The sequence below is a fragment of the Fundulus heteroclitus genome, chromosome 7 (assembly GCF_011125445.2).
Source record: "Fundulus heteroclitus isolate FHET01 chromosome 7, MU-UCD_Fhet_4.1, whole genome shotgun sequence".
NCBI lineage: Eukaryota > Metazoa > Chordata > Actinopteri > Cyprinodontiformes > Fundulidae > Fundulus > Fundulus heteroclitus.
The window spans coordinates 11,012,204-11,038,092 of NC_046367.1; the positions used below are offsets into that span (position 1 = coordinate 11,012,204).

At 42.5% G+C, this 25,889-nt stretch overlaps 1 protein-coding gene across 1 annotated transcript; it reads right to left on the reverse strand.

Moving 5' to 3' along the window:
* Positions 1-637: 637 nt before the first annotated feature.
* sucla2 (succinate-CoA ligase ADP-forming subunit beta) lies at positions 638-25,136 on the reverse strand. Its single transcript, XM_012882770.3, has 11 exons — positions 24,998-25,136; positions 20,072-20,267; positions 18,956-19,055; positions 16,356-16,518; positions 14,574-14,702; positions 13,832-13,970; positions 10,012-10,173; positions 8,601-8,743; positions 8,198-8,318; positions 2,984-3,072; positions 638-2,562 (listed from the first exon to the last, which is right to left on the reverse strand). Exons 1-11 carry the CDS (start codon positions 25,115-25,117, stop codon positions 2,488-2,490), a joined length of 1,437 nt encoding a protein of 478 aa, XP_012738224.3. The 5' UTR covers positions 25,118-25,136; the 3' UTR covers positions 638-2,487.
* Positions 25,137-25,889: the final 753 nt, after the last annotated feature.

Genomic DNA, 25,889 nt, shown 5'->3' on the forward strand with positions numbered 1-25,889 from the left:
TAGACGTACGCGCCGTGCAGGCTCGTACGAAGCAGCGGGTCGACTCAATTAACTGTCTGTCCTGGACCTGTGACCACATTCTACACAGTTGAAACTTTATAGGCTAAAAATGTCTCTGTCTGTTGTGTCCATCTGTAAATATTGTTTGTGTGAATCCTAAGTTGGTGTCTGTATAAACAAAAATTTCACCACGGTACTGCAGCGACAATAAAAGATTCTTGATTCTTAATCGATGGGGAGGGGACTAAAGCCTTATATCAGCCAAAACAGCAGTTGATTAGCATTAGAGTATAAAGTTCATGATTAAACCAAATTATAGAACGGTCACAGAAGTGTTATTTTTTGTTTGTTTACTAATGAAATGTTGTTCTTTGTTGCTCCTCTGAGTGAGACGGAGAACAGGCACAAGGGGAGGGGTACAGCAGAGCTGATTTGATGTGCAAACATCAGGATTTCATCAAAGTATATTTATAGTATTTTGGTATAGAAACAAAACCTACAACTTGAGTATTTCTTCAATAAAAGCGGTTACCAAGAATCAACTCTGCTTGCTTGAGATTTAAAAATAAACGCGTTTTATTAAACTTTGTGTTCAAACCATTGAAAACAAAAACAATGAAAGAAAATGACTCAAACATGTTGTTGTTCTCTGCATTTATTCTTTTCTTCTTTTTTTTTACTCTTTGTGAGGATCATAAATATGATACAGAGAGAGAATACCAGTCTGGTTATTTACAAGATAAAATAACGTACAACTCACAATGTCTGCTTGCGTTCGCAACGCTGAGGCGGGGGAGCAGAGGGAGAGAACGGGGGAGGAGAGAAAACAACCAGAGTTGTTTCACATTTCGTCCGAGGGGGACGCAGACTAGCATGACCCTGACCTTACCGAAGCAGAGGAGAGGAAGGAAGCGGCTGCTGTCCTGTTGGGGAAAACGGCGGAGTGAACAGGAGCAGCTCTAGCAGGTTTTATTTCATAGAAAAAGGTGAGAGTGGTCTAAATAATTAACCAGAGCCCACCAGCACACTGCTCATTTCTGGTAGCTAAACAAGTGAGAGAGAAAGAAGAAATGGAGTGGTTCATTTAGATTTAGTCTAAATCAGCTGTTATGAACTGCACTCAACCCGGCAGGAGGTTGGAGACTGAAGAGAAGAAAACAGATGTGGTTCCGTTTGCGAGACTCGAGATCATTGGCTTTTACTTCTTACTTCCCGAACACAACTTCAGCCAATTACAGAAAACAACAACATGCTTCAAACGCTATAAAAGCCGAGAAGTTTTTGCACTGAAAAAAAAAAGAGAACAAAAAATCTGAAAGGTTATTTCTTAACACGCACACGAAAGCTTCAACGCTAAGGGCACACTCTACGCTCGTAAAACAATCTAAGCTGTTCTATGTCTAGAACTAGTATACCGTATGTTCTACCTGGAGGTGTAAGGTTGAAAATGTCCAAGTGGACTTTACAAAGAATATGTGATTAACTGAAGCAGGGAGGTTCTGCACATTTTTTAAATCCCAGCCCGTTTTGGCGTGCACAACGTAAAAAACTATCATATTTCAGGCAGCAGGGACCGAGCGGGTCAGAGACTTCACTCACAGTCTAAATGTCTTTTTTTCTGACTTTTCTCCTTTCTAGCCTGTTTCCAGTGAGCTGCTGGGCCCCATGCACGTTAAAGATTGGGCAAATGTCTGTTCTGCGATGTCTTCAAACCCATGACTTAGAAAAGCCAGACACAGACGAGTCCTAATCCAGGAGCCATTCGCAGTTAACCATCAGCACCGGAGCAGCCCAGAGGATTTTTCCTGTTCTAATAAATGAAACACAACAAGCAAGGTGTCAAAGTTCCTTTGGAAACAACTCGTTCTGCAAATCTGCAGCTGAGGCCAGCCTGAGAAACCTTCTCGCGCTTTGAAACTACTCATCGGCTTCATGTGGTCAGAGACGAACCAGATGATGGACACCTCTGCCCGAAGCGCGCACCAGAATAACCCAGAGGACCGAGGCAGTGCCTGTTTAAAGATCTTAATTAAATCAGAGCTGCAGAGTTTAAACACTCCCACAGGGACAAGTGAAGAAAAGTACTTTTCTTCCCTGCAGCAGCTTCAGTCCCTGGCTTGGTGAAATGAGGAGACTAAAAACAAATTTTTTTCCGTGAAAAACTGAAACAAAAGCCGAACCTGCTGTCGTGTTTTTGAACCAGGTAAAGAAGCAAAGCGGCTGACCGCGAGTCACGCTGAGGAGAGTAGACAGTGATACTAAAGGCCGGGGGTGTTGTGCGTATTATCTTAAGTGCAATAAAACATAGGATTGACCCTCAGAGTAAGGTGTGGGAACAGAAAATGAGAAGGTTGTTTATCATTCAGTCTCGCCGTCAGGCCACAGAGACAATGGAGATGAAGCTAGACGTAACTTCTGGACAAGTCGGTCCTCCTGTCGGTGGGGGGCGTGGGTCGCTGAGGGACAGCAGGGGGGAGTGAGGGTCTCTTAGATGGGCAGCTGGAAGGTGATGTCCACTTGAGCTTCTTTTGCCAAGGAAACGATTTCAGAAAGCTTTACAACCTGCGGACAGAAGAGAGAGGCAGCCGTTTCAGCTCCTTGTCATTTCGGTTTCACGGCTGCTCTGACCAAATGAACACAAAGGGATCCGACACGTACGGGACTTTATTAGAGCTCGAGCAGAAAACTGAAGCGCTCCTGGCGTCAGAGCGTGCTAGGACTCGTAAATCTCTCCTTTATTCTCGCTTTCAGCTAACTAAAAGCCAGATGCGCTGTGACGCCGCCTCCAGGCCCTTCCATCACCTACGCCTTCATAGATCAGACGTTTGTGTCCTGAAGCTGAACCTGAAGGAGCCTTTTCCCCTCGCCTCCCACCCCGGCTCAGTTCCTCCGGCGGCTACGTGTCGGCTATTTTGTCCTCCGTTTGTGTTTCTGGAGCGTCGGAGACAAACCAACGTGGACAGCTGAGCGTGTGCGTTTGTACCATTTTTGCGGCCTCGTCCAGGTCGTCACAGGCCAGGATTTTCAGAGGACTGGAAGCGATCAGGGCTTTGGCGTCGTCCACTCTCGTCCCTGAAGAGACACAAAAACATTTAGGATGAAGTCTCAGTTTTTAAAAATGAGTGAAGCTCATACGTGGACACCAGTTGTCCTGGAAGGAAAGGATATACGTGGGACAAACAACAAGCATTTATGTTCTGCTTCCAAAACGCCACACGTGTGTGCATCTTAGTCTGAACTAATAATTCAGGCAATCCGGAGTTAAACGAGGTCAATTCATTTCTGGCCAGCAGTTGCACCTGACCACGACAGCATGTTGCTCTGTGTGGGCTTAAAGATGGGGGATGTAGGCCAGGAGAGGACAAAGGAAGAAGGATTTGGGTTAAAACCCATCTTCCTCTAATGAGCAGTACACTAAAGTCCTGTTTTTAAGATATAGTTACAAATAAAAATAGCAAAGTACCAAAAGAGGGCCTGAGAGCAACGTCTTCAAAAATGGTCATAGTTAAAGGACCTAGCAAACAAAAGCAAACAGTCCTCAGATAATGGTCAGGTGGCGCCACAAAAATGAGTGAAAATACAGCCAAAGCTGAAAAAACGACTAAAGCAGAACCTTTGGACCGAAGCCTTGTTTGCAGGAACATTTTGACCAATTAGGCATCAACAGGAAGATGTGGTGTTTAGTTATAAAAGGCCTGCAGGCCGTAACTGTGAAGTTCCCCCTCACACCTCGACGTGCACGCAGAGAACTCCTCCGCTTACCAGGCAGTTTCCAGCCTGGCCCGAACTGGAAACTCTGACCGTGATCTGGTCAGTGAAGGCACCGTGTATAATCTCCATCGGGTTGCAGTAACAGCAACACTCTTTGGTGTCAAAGATGTGTCTGACAAAAGGTTCGAATGGAGCCATTTTGAAGCCCAGAGGAGAAGAGGGTCTTTAACGGGAAACTTTTCTGCAAAAGGCACGTCGCCTGTTCAGTCTGCCAGTCAGAGCACAGATCTACACGTTGATGAAGGTTGCTGATTTTGCTTCTTTGCCATTTCATATTCTTGGGGCTTTACTCATTTTGTGCCCAGAAATGTAGTCTTAGGACCTCAGCCCATTCTTAATATAATATTTACCAACTGCTTACATAGCAAGGCTAGAAGAAATATATTGAACACTGTTAAATACATTTCTTAAAGTTAAATCAGAACTGACAAAAATAAATCTGTTTCAGCAGGACAGAATCGATGCTACTGGACTAAGAATGAATTAAACCTGATTTTCTTTTACAAATAACATGAAGGGAGAACCTTAGTTATAATTTGATGGACATTTTAAAGCTTTTGTTTTTGGAAGAAAGTCCATAGATGATGAAAATGGTGTGTGAATAAATGATCAGCAGTGCTCTGAGATACCAGGGTAAGGACTTTAGAACTGGGGTGATGTTCTCTACTTTCTTAGTCTTAGTGAGGACGCGGGCAGCAGCGTTCTGGATCAGCTGCAGCTGTCTGATTCACTTTTTAGGCAGACCTGTGAAAACACCGTTGCAGTAATAAATTCTACTAAATATAAACGCATGGATTCGTTTTTCCAGATCCTGCTAAGACATTAATCCTTTAATCCTGGAAATGTTCTTCAGATGATAGAAGGCCGACAATGTAATTCTTTAGATGTCTCTAAAAGTTCAGGTCTGAGTCCATCACTACACCCAGAGTTTGGCCCTGAACAGTGGTTTCTAGCTGAAGCAATGCACCTACTCCTTATCAATCCTCCTTGGGCTCATAAATAATTACTTTGGTTTTATTTTCATTCAGCTGAAGAGAGTTATGGCATCCATTTGCTCTATGCACTCATTAGCACTTAAAGTGGTTCATAGTCACCCGGTGACATTGTAACGTATAGCTGTGTGTCGTCTGCGTAGTCGTGTAACTTTTTTCAGAGCTGCCTTTAAAGGTATACTATGCAACCGGGGTTGATTTTCCAGCGAGGCTCCCCCCTGAGGGCGAAAGTAAAAGTGCACTGTCATAAAGATGCTCAGCTGTTCTGGTTTCTCCATCAAGCCAGGCGCGGTTGTTTTGAGCTTAGCAGACAGGCGAACGCAACGAAAGGTGGAAAAAACGGCAGTACAAACAATCACTAACACAGTGAAGGTATGAACATCAAGCTTCCCGCAGCGGCTAGGCGAGGCGGCCGCCTCGCCTAGCCGCGGCCGCCTCGCCAGTTTTATTATTATTATTTTTTATTTTATTTTTTTATGTTGGCGAGACGCTACCGCGGCGGCGGCGGCTGCGGCTTGGCGAGGCGGTCGCGGTAATGCTGCTGTAATGCTTTTCCTTCCTTCCTTCCTTCGTTCGTTTTTTTTTTTTTTTTTTAAGTTTTGTTCATGTACAGCACTTTGAATCGTCTTGCTACTGAAAGCTTTATAAATAAACTTGTCTTTTCTTATCTTGTGTTTTGTTATAATCTGAGCTGTTGGGAGCAAGTAGATATTGAATAGGAGGGGCTCCAAGATGGGCCTTTGGGTTTTTGTCAATTCTGATATCGTGTTACCTACTGACACAAAGAAGTCTCTGTCCTTTAAGTAGGATTTAAACCGGTCCAGTACTGTACCAGAAAGACTGACCCAGTTCCCCAGTCGCCTTAACAATATACCACGGTGTCAAATGCTGCACTGAGGTCCGATAATACCAGCACTGTGGTCGGCATTTATGCAGATGTCACTGAGCACCAGGACAAAGGAAGTCTTAGTGCTGTGGTCAACACAGAAACCTGACTGGAAGACATCGAAGCAGCTGGTCATTAAGCTGCTGTTATGCCAAACAAAAGCTAAAGGTCTCATTATTTTCAGCTGAAAGGTGATTTCTGCATAATTTCAAGTTTGGAATTTCTAAAAGGAAAATCAACAGGATCCCTGAATGAAAACTGCAACATAAGAAAATGCACGTTTGATTTGAGTTATAGAAAATGTACAGAACTAAAGTTTATTCATTTAATGACATTGATATTGAAATTGTGCAAGGAAGCTGGAACAAAAGGAGTTCCAGGAAGGGTGCCTGCAGATGGCTGCACGTGGAAAACACACCGTGATGCCAAAATAGAAAGCAGGAGCAGAAAATGGCAGCCTCAGGAGAGCTCAGCTCTGTTTAGGCTCCAAATACAAACATGGACCTTCTCTGTTTGCTTGCAGATTTCACTGTTTTCCCACTGCTGGATGAATAAAGATAAGGAAATAAAAGTGTCTCCACCAGCAAGGGATCCACTCCTGGAGGAACGCCACGTGAAGACACAAATACACGGCATCCTCCGTTGGTCTCCCTTGATAATACAGACCGTACAGCAACACAATGCATATCAAACAGCATCACAACAACAGCCAGATAACATTAGCTGGGAACTCGGTGCACTTTTCCCAGGAGCCAGACTCTGTGGTTAGAGGCGTCACACAGAGACACCGTGTCCCCTGGAGCTGCGGGCGTCTGGCTCTCTACCGTCAGTCCAGGTAAAGAAGTTTGTCTCTGTCAGAGGAAAGAAGCTGAAGGCTGCCGCTGATCCAGGACAAGACAAGCTTTCTGTTTAGAAACTGTTCTTTGTCTGAGCCGGGCTTTCGGTCCGATTGCTGAAGACAGCTGGCCTCAGGGTGGATCAGACAGAGCTGCGGTTTAACATGTTCTCCTCTGCTCTTCCACGCCTTGTACTGATAGAAATCCGACAATGATCAAAGCTTTTATTTGCATTTTGAACTGAAGTGGGTAGTGTCTGTCTTCTCCGTGCTTTTTGTCTGTTTTTAACAATGAACCTGATCTGTCCCACTGAATAAGAAGTCCCCTCCAAACAGTCTTGTTTCTTTGGTTGTATTTTGCGCCAACAAATCAGCTGATGACAGGAATCAGCTACTTCTTTTTGTGATCAGTAAAGGCAACATAGTTAATCCCCATCAGGTCATAACAAAGACACTCTTCAGTGTGGCTACTGAGGGGAAAATACGTTAAGTAGCTTTTTCTCGTCACTGGTGAGGCCTTTAAAATGAAGTCAGAGGAAGCACAGAGGGGTGTGGAGCCATTTAAAAAAGGTTTAAAAGTATTATAACCAATGCCAGGACATGTTTGGTTACTTCAGGCCACAACAGAGCGGAACGAGGACACTGCAAAAACGGATCTAAAAATAAGTAAAATGTTCTTAAAGTTAGTGTATTTATCCTTAATTTGAGCAGGTAAATAAGATTATCTGCCAATGGAATGAGTATTTTGACCCCTAAAATAAGATAATTAGATATCCTGCACTTGAAATAAGATGATGGAGATGAATTGTTCCTATTTTAAGTGCAAAAATCTTATTCCATTGGCAAATCATCTCATTTACCTGCTCAACCCGAGGACAAATGCACTCATTTTAAGAACATTTTACTTATTTTTAGTTCTGTTTTTGCAGTGGAAGGGAGGGGTGCGTCGCTCAAAGGAGGGGCACAGCGTAGCGTGCGTCAGGCTAATAACAGCTAGCGCGTTAGCTTATTTATACCGGGAGGTTTTGTCCAAGACGGGAACTTTAATGTCGCTCTCAAACATCGAGGCATTTGAAACGCTTCCCCTGGTGGGGTGGGCCCGCCAGGCTTATTATACACTGGGGGAAACCCTGATCTACCATCCTGCATTAGAGCAGAGCAAATATATATATATATATATATATATATATATATATATATATATATATATATATATATATATATATATATATATATATATATATATATATATATATATATATATATATATTTTTTTTTTTTTTTTTTTTTTTTTTACAGCCAAAAGGATCCTGATCACATGTTTAAACCATGAAGAAATCCCTTCGCCCGTCTCCAAGGGTAGGTTAGACACTACAGAGGAGGCTAAATTAGGGAGACTCTATTTGCTCATTTATCTGAAGGCTCATGATAATAGATGAGGATTATAATGAGATTAGCAAATGAAAATCTTCCCTCCCTCTTCACCACAACAATCAAACAAAGACCCCAGTCACCGCTGATAGTGCCACACTGCGCCTCTCCAGCTCGGATTATGGAAACACGAGTTATAGAGCGAGATTTCTTAGTTGCGGCAGATCAAAGCCAGCGGTTAAATCCACAACAATCTCCTCTATGTTTGTGAGTTTCCCCACTCTTTGGTGGTACAGCGTGTGTTTTCTGCTGTTTGGCTGGCTGCGTGCGATCGCGGCGTACCTTGTAACCGTACTACGATGGGGATTTTGAGATCCAGGTCTCTCACAGCCATGATGATGCCCTGGGCGATGACATCACACCGCATGATGCCCCCGAAGATGTTGACCAGGATGGCCTGAACCTAAGTTACAAAAAACAAAGACAAAGAAAAGAAACAACAATATCACATACAGTATCTAGATAACACGAATCGACGAACTAAAAAGACATCAACTGTCCTTTTTCTGTGTTTAGTCCTCAACTCCCATCTCAAAAATGTGAAATAATAAGTAAAACAGAGTTTATTCTGTGCTGTTCAGTATTTGGAGATTAAGAATAAAGATGAACCATCGTGGTTAGTAAAGGCTTAGCCCCAGAGCCACTTCCAGGTTAATGCAGGAGGGGCCGATGGATGATTTCTTACCTTCTTGTCGGAAGTGATGAGTTTGAAAGCCTCCGTCACCTGATGAGCCGTGGCTCCGCCTCCTACGTCCAAGAAGTTGGCTGGCGTGCCGCCGTGGAGCTTGATGATGTCCATGGTGGCCATAGCCAGACCCGCACCGTTTACTAGAGAGAACAAAGCCCACGGGTCAGATTGACTGGCCCGATAAAGAAAATTTCCATTTCAATGCACACTCTTCGGTGTAGATGTTTTTACTGAGCGAAGACGACTCAAAGTCTACTTTTCTTCTCAGCATCTTGACGTCCGAGAAAGCACAGATGTGAGAAGCCATTTAAAAAGCAAACTGTGCTTCAGATTTAGAACTATTCTTTATAAAGATCACCAAGGAAAAAAAATATAAGAACACTGTGTCGGATCTATACAAATGCTTACAGTTGTGCCTGTCGGGGGGACCTCCTGGGATAAAAGAAAGATGGGAACTAGAAATGAATGAAGTGATTGAAGATGAAGAGTGGGAGCAAGTGTGTGTAAATGGACATAAACTGACTAACAGTCCAACATGGAAAGAATTTTATAGGAAAATGATCGTTAGATATTTCAAAACTCCGTATATTATTTCCAAATTTGATCAAACTAAATCAAATCTGTGCTGGAGACAGTGCGGACTAGTCGGAGATCGTACTCATGTCTTTTGGGATTGCCCAAAGATTAAGAAATTCTGGGAGGGAATTAGAGAGGAAATTTCAAATATCTTGCACACTTATATTAATTGGAACCCCCGGATCTTTGTTCTGGGAATTCCCCCAAATAATTTAAGTAAAGAAGAACAATACTTATTTGGTATCCTTGTTCTCGTAGCCAAAAAAATGATAACAGTAAGTTGGTATAAACCTTTACCCCCTACTGTAAATCAATGGAAAGAGAAACTAGTGAACGTTTATACGATGGAGAAAATAACAGCAACATTAAACTTGTCCACTGGTTTATTTGAGAAAAGATGGAGTCCTTTGAAGACATATTTCCAATTAATATTGTAAGTAAGATAATTGTAAACACACAGGTACGTACTTTATAAGTCACTTGAGAAAGACTTTATTTCCTTTATTTCATCCCCCATGAAAGGAAAAAAAAAAAAAAATCCTGGATTTTCAGCTCGCCGACTTGTTTAGTTGTTGTTCAACTATTTGTATGGTTGTATTGGAAACTGTTGTATCTGGCTTACTGTATTGATCATTGAATTTGAATATTGATCTAATAAAATAAAGTCTTTGTTAAAGAAAAAAGCAAACTGTGTTCTATAGTTTGAAGAAATTTCTGCAGATTATTTAGGCTGCAAATAAATCAGCGTGAGATTGAAATATCTAAACGGAGAAACATAAAGAGGGAAAGAAACCCCCCACCCCTCAAAAGAAGATCAACTTTGTGCACTGACCCAGACAGCCGATGGTCCCGTCCAGCCCGATGTAGTTGAGGTCAGCCGTGGCGGCCTGCTGGTCGCGGGGGTCCTCCTGACTCCAGTCCCGCATTTCGAACACCTTCTTCTGGCGGTACGCTGCGTTGGAGTCGAAGTTGATTTTGGCATCCATGCACATCACTGTTGAGACCATCAGACATTATATTAGGACTGGAGGAAGTTTAACTTTCATTACTTAAAAGTGTTGCATTAGAAACTCTGAAAGCCTAAAATAGTGTTAATAAACTATCGGTGAACCAGTGAACTAGCCAGTGATCAAAACTGGACAATCTTCTCCTGATCGGCTCGGATGGGTGTTTGCCAGGTACAATACCGATAAATCCAATTTTTTTTTACTGCATCAAAATGGACTAAAACTGAAAAATCTAACTTTTCCATTTGTTAAATAAATCAGGAAAAAGAACGTTCTTTATTGCATTTTGCTTTGAGTGTCTCCTTTTAATTTTTAACTATATTTAAAATTACTTTATCAAGCAGTCTGCAGCTAATTTTTTTCCATTTATTAGTTGAATTAACACAGTTTAGACAAATGTTTAGACTAATGAGTTTGCATATGGTCTAATTGGAGATGTCCAGATCAGAACTGTTTGAAGCAACAACACGGTTTTAGCTAGGTCCAGAAAGCTACTATAATTTCAGAATGTGTCAGCTAAAATACAAACAGCTTCTTTTTTAGCATATATTTGACTCGACATGTGCACAGCTACCGTCTTCAATAAATTCATGTATTGATCCTGCTGACCACACTTTCGTGCGGAGCAGTTCGCTGAAATGCTAGGCTAGCGTTAGCATGTTTAGCATGTTTTAGTAGGACTCGTTAATAATGTGGCTCAAACATATTTCAATGCCATTCCGGTTAAACGAGTGAAAACGAAAATTGGAGAAAAAAAGGGTTGTTCTCCTGCTCCATCATTTTTGCACTTTTCCCAGACTTTCTGAATTTTTAATGATTGTTTGAGTTTAAACTCAGACATTATGGTGACAACTGGAGAGAAAGTATCCATAACTATGGATGACAAAGAGACAGCAAGCTGCAGCAGCCATTACAGTCTCTCCTGAACTGTGTTGTTGTAAAAGCAGCAACTATCCAAGTGAAAAACACTTTAGATTAGTTGGGAAAACCAAGATTTATACAATTTATATTACAGTTTCTCATACAGTGACCAGAAAATGCTGCCAGATATGAAATCCTAGGCAGCGGACAAACACCAGGTATCAGGAGGCGAGTTGGTTCAAGGGGTCTGATACGAGTCATGTAAAAATCCCTTTATCAGATAGATTGGGACGTCCCAAGTGGCAGTTCTAAAAAAATAAATGAAAATTATATAAATTAAAAAATGATCACTTTCAACTAACAAAACTATTTTATAACCCCACAGTCACTGTACATTACATATAACAGGACAAATAATTAACAGCAGCTTAAAAAAGAACTATAACAAAATATCTTTAAGAAAATACACCAAACTTGAGTAAAATGAAGCACAACTAAAGCTGATTACATTTGGAACCTCAATTTAGAGTTTGAATCTCATCACCCTAACATTAAAAAAGGGAATATTGCTTAAAACCAGAACACCAGTGTTTTTTTTTTAGTGCTGATATTTCTAGAGGGACAGGAAGCACACGGCTTTCCCCAAGGTCACGACACCATTCAACGTCACAGCCAGATTCTAGGATCTACTGGACATGAAAACCTCAAGGCAATTAACGACGCTCCTTCCTCCTGATCCCTAAACATGACACAGCGCTGTGACGGATGTTGCCGCTGACTTTTAATCAGGCTATTCTGAGCACTGCCTGTCCTCTCAGTCTGACAGGCAGCTAAACTGGTAGCCGTCATTTAGCACAAAGGTCAGAGCTGCCCTCCTCCTGCGAGAGGCTTTAAGAAGAGCGACTCCTTCCTGAGGAGCTCCTCGTCGGGCGGCTGGCCCGGCCGCTCATTCTGCCTCGCTGACCGGGGGCGTCCGTGCAGAGCTCAAAGACGAATCGACCCTTTGATCATTTCCACATTTTAACCGACCGACATAAATCTCTTTGTAAGATCACCATTAACTGAACATCAATAAGGGCGGGACAAAAATAGCAGCGACCTTTGCCAAAGGCTACACACACACACACACACACTAGCCTGCATTCGTGTATCCACGTCCGTCCTAAATCAAGTCTGCAGCAAGAATTCGGTGCTGGCATGATCCCTGTGAAGAAGGGCGATCCTATACAACATTTGCAAACCTAATCACAGGCATCAAAAGAAGACCCTCTATAATAATGTTGAAATAATGAGCATTTTAGGATAAAGCATTCCTGCTACTTTAGTAACCTAGTTAGGAATAGCCCTGTTGGACGACAGCAGCAAGGTTACATTCAGACATCAACAATGCAGTTGGCACCTTTGCTACAGATTAAAATAAATATACGGAAATTTAAAAAAAAAATGCACAAAAAAATTCTCTTTTGATGCAGTAAAATCTAAAAAACATTTCAGAAACCTTTAATTTTTGTAAATTCATTCAATGAGGAGCGACTAGTAAGGCAGCCCTACGATGTTAACCGAAGCGGGAGCAAACGGACTGAACGTCCCTCCTTGCAGAAAGTCTTTGGACCATCCACACCTCTGGGTCCTTCGCTTTAGAACAGGATTTAGGGCTGCAGACAAAGATGGCCAGGGAACAAGCTCCATTTGCTTTCTGCTGCATCATTTCTGCGATGATTTTACTGCATGTTTTGGATTCAGTCCTGCTAGGGCTGTACAATTAATCGCATTGGCAACATTCGTCACAATATTAAAAGACGCAGTTTCCAAATGGCAGAGGTCTGCAGTATTTAGTGGATAAGACGCGTCCTTTAGGTGCCAGTAATATGTTTAAAGTGGGTTTCCCTCCAGATGGAAGGGAAGAGTTGCAGCAATGAGAGAATCTAATTTATTTGTTTTACAGTTTATATAATCAAACTTTTTATCAGAAACTAGTGCTCAAATTGTTTAATACATACAAATTGTGTGTTGGTGCACTTCATGTTCAGCAAGGATTGATATCCAAACTCAACGATGTTTGTAAACAAGGACTATTTAAAAAAATAAGTTTTTATTAATCAGAATATTATTATTCAAGAGAACAGCCTGTTATCTACAGGCCATTTTTGTTGCTTGTGGTTTTCATGCAGAGAAAAGTCCAAATTAAATCAAAATCACTATTATGGTTGAAATATATCACAATTGATACAATACTGATAAATCAGATTTTTATTTACTGCATCAAAATCCACTAAAACTGAAATAAATCTAACTTTTCCATTTGTTAAATAAATCCGAAAACAGAACGTTCTTTACGCCTTTTTGCTTTGAGTTTATCCTTTTAATTTTTAACTATATTTAAAATTACTTTATCAAGCAGTCTGCAGCTAATTTTTTCATCAAAGTCAACTTTATTACCTTTATTTGTTGAATTAACACAGTTTAGACAAATGTTTAGACTAATGAGTTTGCATATGGTCTAATTGGAGATGTCCAGATCAGAACTGTTTAAAGCAACGACACGGTTTCAGCTACGTTCAGAAAGCTACTATAATTTCAGAATGTGTCAGCTAAAATACAAACAGCTTGTCCAGTTGTTATTTTAGCATATATTTGACTCGACGTGCACTTTGGAAGAGCAACAGGACCACGGCATCAAAGATCCTCCACCAGATCCCGGTTCCCCTGCGTTTCCTGCTCATGTCGGCGGGTAAATGCGTGCACGTGGTGTGCAATAAAAGCAGAGTGCAGATGTGTTCGTACCGACGCCAGAGGAGTCCTCCACCATGGGATTGATCTCCACCATGGAGGCGTCGTACTTGATGAAGACGTTGTAAAGTTTGATCATGTTCTCTGCCGCCTCGTCCACCAGGGCTGCAGGGAAGCCCATCTTCTGAGCGACCTGTGGCGACACGAAGCGCATCATCATCATCATCAGCATCATCATCATCATCATCAGCATCACACCTCATGAGGCTAGGAGCGGCAGTGCATGCAGACCACCATCAGTGGATAGGACCATTGCTTTGGGCTTCTGGTTTAAATCACTATCTTTAGCAACAGCGGAGGAGCTCACTGCACAAGAAACCTAATATTAAAACATTAACATTAAAAACAATGAGTCTGCAAGGGGTTAGGATCTGCAAGAAAAGCGTGAGAAGAGCCATTTCAGCTAACAATAGCTATACAGCTTGTTAGCTAATAATTAAAGCCCATCAGTGAAAAGGCTGTCATAGCAGCCTCCACCAGCAGGGGTCTGTAATAGACTTTAATTGCACTATTAATTAAACAAGTGTGGTATTTTTTTTATGTAATCTAAGAACTTTTAACATTTCAAGGCTTCAAAACATGATGAACCATGGGTAAAATCAACCAGCTGGCGAGGACATTATTGATGTTCTGATTCAGACACGGGATCACCCACTCAGACGTCTCCATCTTCCTCTTGGAGCTGAAGCCTCTCCATTCCAGCTCCGTCACCTGGCACAGCCGCTATTGATTGTACCTTGACAGCCTGCTCCTTCTTTATGCCCTCCACTATGTCAATGGGCTCCTTCACAATGGCGTCTGGGTTTTCTGCCGCCACGTCTTCGATGTTCACGCCCCCCTGCGAGCTGCCAATCAGCACAGGACCCTGGAAGATACGGAGAGAGAGAAGGCCTTAGTTCTGGTCTCAGTACGGGCAAAACGAGCTTAAGAAGGATTCACATCTCGGTTGAAGGTGCGGAAATCCAACTCACTCACTGGTCCTTGTAAAAGTCTTACCCCTAGAACCTTTTTTTTTTTTTTTTTTTTTTTAAATGTTGCCACATTAGAAACACATTCGACTTTGTTTTCATGCTGTTCTAATAGACAAATGTGCCTTGATAAGTGTTCCTGGTAACAGATTCTCCCACCTGAGCTGTGAGTCTCTGCACCTGCTCCAGAGTCTAAGACACTCTAAAAGACGTCTTCTGCTCACTGAAATCAAGCTAACGGCGTTCTAGCACCAGTCCGAGAATCAGTTTGAGCCTTCTGAGCAGCGAATGTTAAACAGAGATCATATTTGGAAAGTTAAGCTCAATAAATCGTTTTTGCACGTTAAAAATGACGAGTTCAAAAAGCAACTAAACACCCTCCTCGAGCCCAGAATCATTGGTTTAGTCTGACCGGCAGCCACATCGTTCAATAGACAAAGAAGAAAACAAAAACGGGGACAGCAGTGAGCTGCTTTGTATTCCTGTCACTCAATAACACATTATTGGGCAAAAAGGATTACTAAGAGAAGGATTTGTCAATTCGCTTCAGGCCTTATCACAATACTCTAATCACTTCAGCTCTGAAACGGATTGATTGTGAATCAGACGCTCGGCTGTAGTGATGAGCCGTGTTCGACTTGGGAACGCAGCTGCAGCGAGAAAAATGCCTCATCACACGTCGTCCCGAAGCCTAAAGATCACGACGAGAGGCTTTCAGGGTCCCAACGCCACTTCTCTGGGTGTCTCCTAAGTCTCACCCTGTCCCGTTTCCTCTGGAGTGGATAGGATCAGTAATGCAGAGAAGATGCATTAGAACATAAAATCTAGGACTAAATAAACTAAAACTAAACCCTTCATTCATCAGGAAGTTATCAGGACCCCCAGATTTGATAACTGTGTGAAATGTTGCCCAGTGCAACAGGAGTGGTGCTAACCTGCTGGGTGACTGGCAAAAAGACAGAGTGGGCTCATTATGTGAATTTAAACTGAGGTCAGATTCTCAAAACTGGTTCATTAAAGAGCGATTTAATATCTAGAGTGTTCACACTCGGCCCCTGCTGCCTTTACCTGATCTAGATTGGTACAAAAGCTCAGAGACTCCTCGTGTGACGAACATGTGAAATGTCTAAATATCGTCACCTTCCTAAAACAATGGCTTAAGAGTTTCTTTGTTTTTTTCAAAAAAAAAATTTTTTTTTGCCTAAATCAACTTAATAATATGTTGCCGTATTACTTTGTGTTTTCTGAAAAAAAAAAAAAACGTGAAACTAAAATGACCCGGACTATTATTTTAGGACGGTGATGCAACACTGCCCTCTAGTGGTGTTGATCCGCTCCAGCCAGCTCAGCCAGGTACAACATGGAGGACTCTGCATCCTTTTTGTGATGCCTTCAGGGACACCTGAATTCTGAATTCACATAAATGACAGATTGGCAAAACGCTCCGGAGCAAATGGATACCTCCGCTCCTTTTCAGGCACCTTTGGGAGCCACAAAAGCCCGACCCGACCGACCCGACCTGCCCGCGGCGCGTCAGCGGCCTCTCTCACCTGATAGGACCTCTCCATTGTGATGGCGAAGTAGTACTCTCTGCGCGGGTACCTGCGCTCGCAGATAAACACCTGGTTGCAGATGCGACCCGCCTCCCCGGTCTGCTTGGTGTACAGCTTTCGACCAATCATCTGAGAGGAAATCTCCCGGGCCTCCTCGGGGCTACAGGGAAAACGGAGGAGGAAGGTCACGATTAGGCTCATTGAACAGAAGTCATCGGCACAATAAAAAACATATTAACATACTTTCTGATGAAGTCCATCAATATCTTTTATTTTAGGAGTGAAAAGTGGCACGCAGGAAGTTCCAGACCACTCTAAGTTTGTAGAGATGTATTGACCCAAAAAACGTCTGACGTTAAAAGCATCTGAACATGCCCAGGTCAGGTCTGGGTGGTTTGCTGTGAAGCTTTGAAGCTTTGAAGCAGAAACGAGTCCTCCACATGTTAGCTCATTTAGTGAGACAAACCCTCAGAGACAGCCAGGCAGCAGACAGCGTCCATGTTCAACTCTTGTTCCGTTTTAAGGAGGGTCCAGGGATGGGGAGACTCAAAGATTGTCACTGCGGTAAAATTTATTTTTGGCCACTCCACATACCAGACAAACCAGCGATAAACAAGGGTTACAGTTTTTTTTTTTGTTTTTTTTTTTTTCCACAATATAGCGAGCAAAAGATTAAGAAAAAAAGATGAAGATTCAAAAGTTTGTATCAGGGCTGTGGTGTCTGCACTTTGTGAGTGGAAGAGCCATGTTACACCAATGACTTGTCCTACATGAGTCACAGATAACAAATAATGAGGTAATAAGGTGCTTTTGTGCAATGATTTGAGGTGATGAGATGAGCGCACACCTCCGAAATGAACGGCCTGCGGATGTTTGCTCAATCCCAAGGCAACGGGAGATAAGGGGATATTTGTAAAGGTGCTGATTACTTCGGTTCTCATGGTAACTGTAGGATGCTGAAGGTGGGAGAGTCCAAACTGCAGCCCGCGAGCCACATGTGGTGCTCCAATTTTTTATTTTATTTATTTTTTTGTGGCCTGCGACTGCAACCCAAGATTTACAGAACAAAGAAGCACAAAGATCCACGGGCTTCTATTAAAGCAGCGTTCTTGAACCTGGCTCAGCGCACCAAGTGGTTCTGAACAAACCAAGACTCGTATCGTGGCATCATTGCTGAGAAAATGCTTAAACAAAATAATTCCACAGGTACGCACAACTTTCCGCAGCTTTTTATAGACACGTGTGATCGTCTCCACCTCATCACGCCCGACTTGTTAGGAAGTAATCTGCTGATCAGACACTTTTTCAGTGAGAGTGAAAGACCCAGTTAGACGACTCCTGTGCATTTTATAGGTTCCAAGCGCACAGGCCGGTGCTCATTTCCATCTACACGTCACAAACAGAGATGAATGTTCACACTTCCCATCTGACTGAGGCTGTTTCCATCATTTTGAAGCATGCTAGGCTGTTTCAGGCTAAATGTGATCCTGTTGTTTTGGACAGATTTCTTCTAAGCAGGCAGGTGCAGTTCAGCATTTGTGTAACGTTGAATCCTCTCTAGTTTTTGTCATGTTCGGAGCCAGAAGTTGGGTTAAAAGTCATTGGACAAAAGAGGACGCCCTTTCAAAGCTTTTTATTATTATTATTATTATTATTATTATTATTATTATTATTTTGGCGGGATTTTTTGTGGCACTGGTGGGCCTTTTATTGAAAGTAGGCTGATAAGAAGTGGGGCTGACAACAGAGGAACGACATGTGGCAAAGGACCGCAGGCCGGAGCAGAACCTTGGTCAAGACTGAGACCTCGGTACATGGGCCACACACGCTAAAAGTAGGTCAAATCCTCTTGGAATTAGTGTATTTCTCATTGACTATTTGCCAATGGAATAAGATTTTCGCACTTAAAATAAGAACAATTCATCTCCATCATCTTATTTCAAGAGCAGGATGTCTAATTATCTTATTTTAGGGGTCAGAATACTCATTCCATTGGCAAATAATCTTATTTACCTGCTCAAATCAAGGAAAAATACACTCATTTCAAGAAAATTTTACTTACTTTTAGTTCCCTTTTTGCAGTGCCCGCACCATCAGCGCGCGTAACCTTTCACATTTCTAGGCTTGGAACATAATCAGGGAGTGGTGGCCTAGTGGTTAGAGCAGCGTGCTTGCACTCAGAAGGATGCAAGTACCCGGTTCAATCCCCAGTGCCTGCACTCTGGGTCCCTGAGCAAGACTCTCAACCCCCGATTGCTCCCCGGGCGCCACACATGGCAGCCCACTGCTCCCCAAGGGTGATGGGTTAAAAGCAGAGAACAAATTTCGTTGTAATGTATGTTTCAATGTATGTTTCAATGACAATAAAGATGATATTACTATTACTATTACTATAATATAACATTTTATAGGACCTAGGGTGTAAGTTAAAAACATTGAAATAACTCATTTCCCGCCACCCCTCAGATGAAGGTGGAAACATTTGTGAAAAACTGAATACATCCTCAAAAAAATAAATTAATTAATTAAAAAAAAGAATATGTAAAGCCCTAGAATTTAAAAGGGATGTACTTTCTTTTCACCGTGATGGTACTTACGAGTAGACGATCCTCACGCCACCCTTCAGACCGCCCTCGAACGTCCCCTTCCCTCTGCCTCCAGCCAGAACCTGAGCTTTCACCACCAGGTCCTTGGAACCTAAACACAGAAACACCGAGACGCTTACAGCGGCTGACCAGAGGAAGCCAACGTAAAAAAACAATAAAAAAAAATAAAAAAAACACCAACAACCCTCAACTACAACAGAATATTTCTAGAAAACATCAGCCAATAAAAAAGATTTTACTTCTTTCTCACAGAGAAGTTCCTCTGATAGAGTTTCGGATCAAGTCGTGATTTCTCCTCGCTTGGAGGGACACGTGGTAGAGAAACAAAAACGACAAAAAGGATAATATCCTGAACTCATTTAGTAAAAAGATTGTTTCGTTCGTATTCGCTGCTTCTTCGGACTTTGTTAAAACACCTCACCCAGATACCCAAAAAATGCTAACTTTGTGTTTTCTTCCCTTTGTTATAGCGTCCACACAGCAGTCCATTTGTCCCTTTGTACGGTGCGTTTACTGACCACACAAAGATCGTTTTTTATTTTTATAAGGCAGCAGGTCACCAGTCAGGGTTGATCCCGCTGAAAATTGCCTGATTCTGATCACCGTCTATTGATCCAATGCATCTCTAATTTTTAGAATTGAATAATAAGACTTTAATAATAAAACATGTCCATTTAAAAAAATAAAAAAGTAATTCAGCAAATTGTTGAAAATGTCACACACACAACAATAACACTGCTCTCATTCATCCTCCTTTTCAGAACTGCGTGAAAATAATCCGCCGTCTGCTTTAAAAGGTCGCAGCCATGTGGAGCCGCAGGATAAAATCGTTGACCTTCCTTTTCCGATAAGCAAACGTTTTTCAGCCTGCAGCTTGGGTGAAGTTAATTATCAAATCGATGAAGAAAGCCTCGTCCAGAGAATGCTCCCGCTCTACCCAACCATCTGACCCTCACCTCTTAGCTGGTCGTCTCAAGGCTTTTACAGACTTTTTGCCAAACGTGCTTCCAGTAAAACCCCCCCCCCCCCCCCCGAAGCCTCGGGGAGGAAGTTTGTTTTAAAATAATGACACAGGACCACATTTAGCTTCGTGAAGCCGTCTCTTACCGATCTGCTTGGCCACGTTGTACGCCTCGTCGGAGGAGCTGGCCACCATGCCCGTGGGTACGGCGATGCCGGCCTCCTTCAGCAGCCCTATGCTCATGTACTCGTGCAGGGAGAGGTTCCTCTGCTGCTGCTGCAGGTGGGGAGGCTGCAGCTGGGAGACATGGCCTCCGAACAGACCCCCCGAGCCGCCGAGAACCTGAGAGGCAGAGCGGAGGACACAAACGCCCGACTAATGAGTGACGGGCAGGGTCAGAGCTAAGGTGCTAAGGTTCATATGATGAACCAAACATCAGGAAACCTTTTCCATAGAACGGATCCTTGTAAGTGCATCCAGAGTAAAAAGAAAGAATATACATTTATTCATTTATTTATTTATTTAATAAGGATAGACACACAGTTATATATAGGCAAACTGAATAAAAAAGCAGCCCCATGCCTGTATCCTGGTGCTTATAGCGTTAGCTTGCAGCGCCTACAGCCGCCTGTCCTGCACCGGGAATACTCAGAGTTTTGGACTCCATGTGTTAAGAAGACAGAAGTTTTCCCTCCCCCCGTGTTTAGATGGGGAAATGGCTAATCTTGGATGGACACCGTGTCATGAAGGAGAGGCTCCAGCCGTGCTGCGTAGAGGCAAACGGACAGTCCTCTGGGTTCATTTAAAGCGTATTTTAGTCAGTCACCACCAGGGGGCAGTAACCTGGCCAGCCAGATTGATCACCTGTAGCTCTCTGCGTTCTGCACATCATCAGTCTGGGTCTGCTCCCACTGAATCCGTTCGGGGAAAGGAGGGACGTTCAGCAGAACTCTGCGAGCTGATTGGGCGAAGCGACACCTAGTGCCCGCCTACCAAAGACTGGTTTTAGCCAATCACGGTATCAAATGAAAAGGTTAGCAGCAAATCTTATATTGCTCTCTCCTTTTCGCCTTTTTTTCCCCTTTTAGCGTTTTGTCTTATCTTTTCTCTCCTTTCTTTCTCTCTTCTACCTTCCCGTTTCTGTTTCCATTGAACATGAAACAGTCCCAGAATAAAATCTAATAAGGTTTTTTGCATATATAAATCAAGCGAAAGCAGTAAGGTTCCAGTTGTGAAAGTAAAATCTGTTGGGCTGTTTTAGGCATTAAGACAACCATTCTTAATGCTACATTGTCGGACAGGACGCATAAAAAAAAAGAAAAAAGAAAAAAAAAAAAAAAGGAAAATGTTAGCAGCAGGCGCCATGAGAAACCACAAGAAGCTAAGCTAGTCAAGGCACTTGTTGCTGTTCTTCTTTCAAAGATGAAAGAAGAACGCCTTAAACCATAATGCTACAACGTGAACGGCCCGACCTGTTCTGGGTCGTTTCTCGAACGGTTGAGCCGGGAGCGGGACAAGGTGGATTCTCGTCCGTTCGTGAACGCACAAATGCCGCGAGAGTTCAGCTGGCAGGCAGCTGGCAGGCCGACCTGATTGCAACAATAGGAGCAATACCGCCAGTGACCACGGGGGGCAGTGTGGCACAGTGTAGCTTAAGTTAATCAATGAAAGGAACTGAAAAGACAATCAGAAATCGGCCCACTTTTCCGTCCACATTCAGCTGTCCGCACAGAACATACCCATCTCCGAGAACTGCCCATTAGCAGCTATTTTGAGAGACAACAACAGCAACTTAATAAACCCATGGAAAGCATGAGGGCAGTGATGCTTGGCAACGTTAGAAACGCCTGGAAATAATTCCCTGGGAGCATAAATGAGCCTTCACTAGTTTTAAGACGTTCCAAGGTTTTAAATAGTTGGGCTCTCACAACTACTGCAAAGCTCAGGTCAAACGGTTACTACGGTTACACATATCTCTAATGAAACGGCAGAGAAATGTTTATCCTGCCCCTCTCCCACCTGTTGCTGCACGCTGTCGGTCAGCTGGCTGAAAGACGATTACGATACTATTGCCATCTTTAGACAAGTTTGGCTGTTTAGGAACATTTGACATCAGGATAGAAACAGAACGTCATTACGTGGAGACTAAAGGAGCAGCTGCTGCTACCGCCCATCGGCCAGTACAGCAGTTAGTTGTCATGGAGACTCGATGCAGGCGGGTGGACAGACGTTGCTGACCAATTATTCCCAACTAGCTTCTAAGACCGCTCCCCCTGACGTTAACCCCGTCATTTGAACAAATGCACAATATTGTTGATTAGAACAGCTCAAACATTTCAATTATGTTATTAAAAAAAAGGCTAAAGGATACCTTAAAACCACAACACTGATCAGCAACAGCAGAAGAGAAGCGTTTGCTGCCAGCAGCATTAAGGCCCATTCATACCTCACGTAAAAGACGGATACGGACACGTGTGGAGTGTTTCATACGTTCTAACCGTCGATTTCGTCCGTACTTTGACACGAAAATTGGGAGCTTACGCTTACGGACGAAACGGATCAATACGGAGCAATACTACCGGAAACGGTGGGGGCGCTATTGAGTTTGTAGTACAAAATGTCAACAAAATCACGAAGAAGGTTGTAATTCTAGGTTTTTAACAATGGCGGGATTCGAGGAACAACTTGCGGAGCTTGTCCGCAACTACTCACACATATGATGTCGTGTCCGGGGCACAGGGACAAACAAAAAGTTTACTTACGGAGCAAATACAACAAAATCACGTCTTGGACCGTCGCCATGTTTGATCAGTGACGAATCATTGGCGCCCAGCACTGCCACCTAGAGGAAATATTGGTTATTGCGCACCTCAACGGACGGAGGTATGAAGGAGTCAACGGATAGAACGTACGGACAGAAATACGGACGTGTAGGCCAAACGTAGGGTATGAATGGGCCTTTACAAGGGCAACGCTGGAAAGTCGGCTGGGGATGTGAAACTAAGGCTTTCTCAGCCTGAGTCAGCAGGACATGTCAGAGTTCTGTCCTTAAGAGAACAATGTGAAACCCAGTCTGAGACAATCTACAGGGAGCAGCGATGCTGGGAAACATTCTAGGTCACACTGCACTTCGAGCAACATTGTTCAGAGTCACTTAGTATCTAAATGTTACAACATCCAGTTGATGAGGCTTCTTTTAAGAATGTAATTTACTAAGCACGGCACGTTTATCGGTTTTTGATTCAAGAACACTTTGGAGTCTAATTTTTGCAGTAAAACAGGTAACACTTAAACCAAACAGGAGCTTTAAATACTTTAAACAACAGATAAAAAACACAATGGCAAAGTAAATATTTCATGAAAATCATCTAAAAAGGTGCTTAGCCACGTTATTTGACTTTATAATTTATACGCCAGAAGCTCATTCTGGTTGGATGCAACGTTTTTGTTTAAGATTATCACATCCTGCTGGCGTATTAGTTGTTATTTTGGTGTTTTATGCTTTGTTTTTGCTTAATTTGTCAATAATTAAAGCCTTCCATGTTTATTTACGATTTTAACGGAAGTACGCACTACGCATCCACAGCAAGGGTTAAAACAAGGAAGCGGCTAATGGCTATTAGCTTGTTCCATCGAAAAACGTGCAGAAAGCTCCAAGATCCAGTAAAAAAAAAAAAAAAAAGCACAAACAAATATATTATTCCAAGAGGGAAAAGTCTGGAATGTCGCTGGGAATACAGTATGAACGTTGGTGTTCACTGAAGCAGACGCTAAACCTGCCGAGGATCAGATGTGACCTCAGAGTTGATTGAGGTGAGTAAATGTTCTGATATGAGGATGTTAAAGTTTTTGTAGATCGTTTTATTTAATTAATAACAATTGCGAGGGATGGCAGAGGGTCAGGCTCGGTCCGGCATTATTTACAATTGATTTATAAACTAAGCAAACCGACATTATGCCAGTTCTGCCATACTGTTGCTAGATGTCGCCACATCTGTTTGTTGTTGTTAATCACAAAGCAGAGGATCTCTTTCCAGCAGGACGATGACCCGAACCGCACGGCCAGAACTACGCCGGCAGTTTTCCATCCAGGGAAGAATAAACCTCATATTATGATCAATGTATTCTAGATCAAAAACAAAGGGAGTTCTTACTTTTGATGCGTTTAACCAAGATTTTTTATTATTTGACCTCCTGATGACAGAAATATGATGAAGGAAAACATGAGCAGATTGTGATCTCTGATTGGCTGGTGCATCTCTAATGAATGGATTAAGCTGCACAGGAACAGCCCAATCAGGATGCAGACTGTGGCTGTAACGTGACAGACGTGAGAAGGTCCACTTCTTTTCCAAGGCAGTATAGAGTGAACTGAGCTGTTAATAAAGCCAAATTAATCGGCCTAGTCTCAAAAATATGTTTTGGTTGTTTCAATGCAAAAGTCCTAAGTCATGTCATGTGACTACATCATAAAGAAATTAGATTTTATTTTGACCTCTACCTTCAATAATAGCAATATTACAATATGCTCTCCCTTTGAGAAATAACGTTTCCATCTCAGGATCTCTGTCGCGCTTTTCCCGCGCTCCGTGTTTAGTAAGCCTGTCTATGCAGGGGAAAACAGCTGTCTCTCCCCACACGGAGAGTGGATTCATCCACGGGAACTTTCCCACAGGACCGATCGGGACAAATGCGTCGGTCCGGTCCAGTTCGGGGACAGCTGCTACCTTTGGGGTGGTGAGATGGGGGATCACCAAGTTTCACCGCACCACCTCAGCTTCAGAACCCTCGTTTTATAGGCAGTCAAACCACTAGAGAAATGAGAACAAAGTGGTCTGCTGCGTGTGATCGCTCATGTTGCAGCAACACTGACAGCTAGCCATGCTAGCGCCGGATTCCCGCTAGTTAGCATGTTAGCCAAAACAACGGAAACTCTATGGAGTTGTGCTAATGTCAGATTTGACCCCTCTAGCTATTTAGGACGCTCCGTCTGTCGGGTGAAGGTGAAACAAAGAATGAGACATACGCCCCTGAAGCCAAGCGGGTTTCCTTTCATTTCGGGACAAAATTACCTTTGAAGCGGAGCTGATAGTGTTCCTGGCCCCCGAAGATCTCAGGCTAGCCGTCAAGCAGCCGCAAATCAGGGACGTCGCCATGTCTCCCGATACAACGGACAAGTGAGGAGCGCGCATGCGTCGCGAGACAGAAAATTCGGCAAACTCTCGTGCGACCTTTAGGTGTTGTCGGAAATAATCCAACGTTATCGTAGTGAAGACAAATAAACTGCAAAGAGGTAAAAATATCAGTGGTAGTATTAGTAAATTTAACCTTTCATAAAGACAACCATGGTTTATTTACTAATTAGTTAGAGTAGTAATTGGTTAAAAATGACACAAAACCGTGCTCAGTAAATTCGTGGCTTTTTAAAGGATTTAATAATCTCCCATCTCTATCCTCCGCCAATGAAAATCAGGGGTTTTGAATCATTTGACGCTACAATATAGATGTAAATACAAGATCTGGGGTAAAGGTCCAAAAGTTTTCCTTATTAAGATACAACGTAAGTATTAAATATTCCGCCCTGTACTTAGAGCCTGTAAAGGAAGCATCGTCAAGGTCTTCAACGACTTGTAAATATAGCCTCACCTTTCAAAGACATTCAAAGATTCTGAACAGTTGGACAATTAATTTTCTATCAATTTGTTTGCAAATCCACAGTATATATATATATATATATATATATATATATATATATATATATATATATATATATATATATATATGCTAAATATCAACTTTGGCCACATTTTACTTATTAGATATTTTCAATGATTTTATTTATTTTTTATTTTTCATTTGCTGGCAGAGTATTTAATTTATTGAGCTATTGATTTAGTTCTGTATTCATTGTCGATTATGATTACTTCTAGACTTTGGTTGGGCCAGTCCAAAATTTTTGTTTAG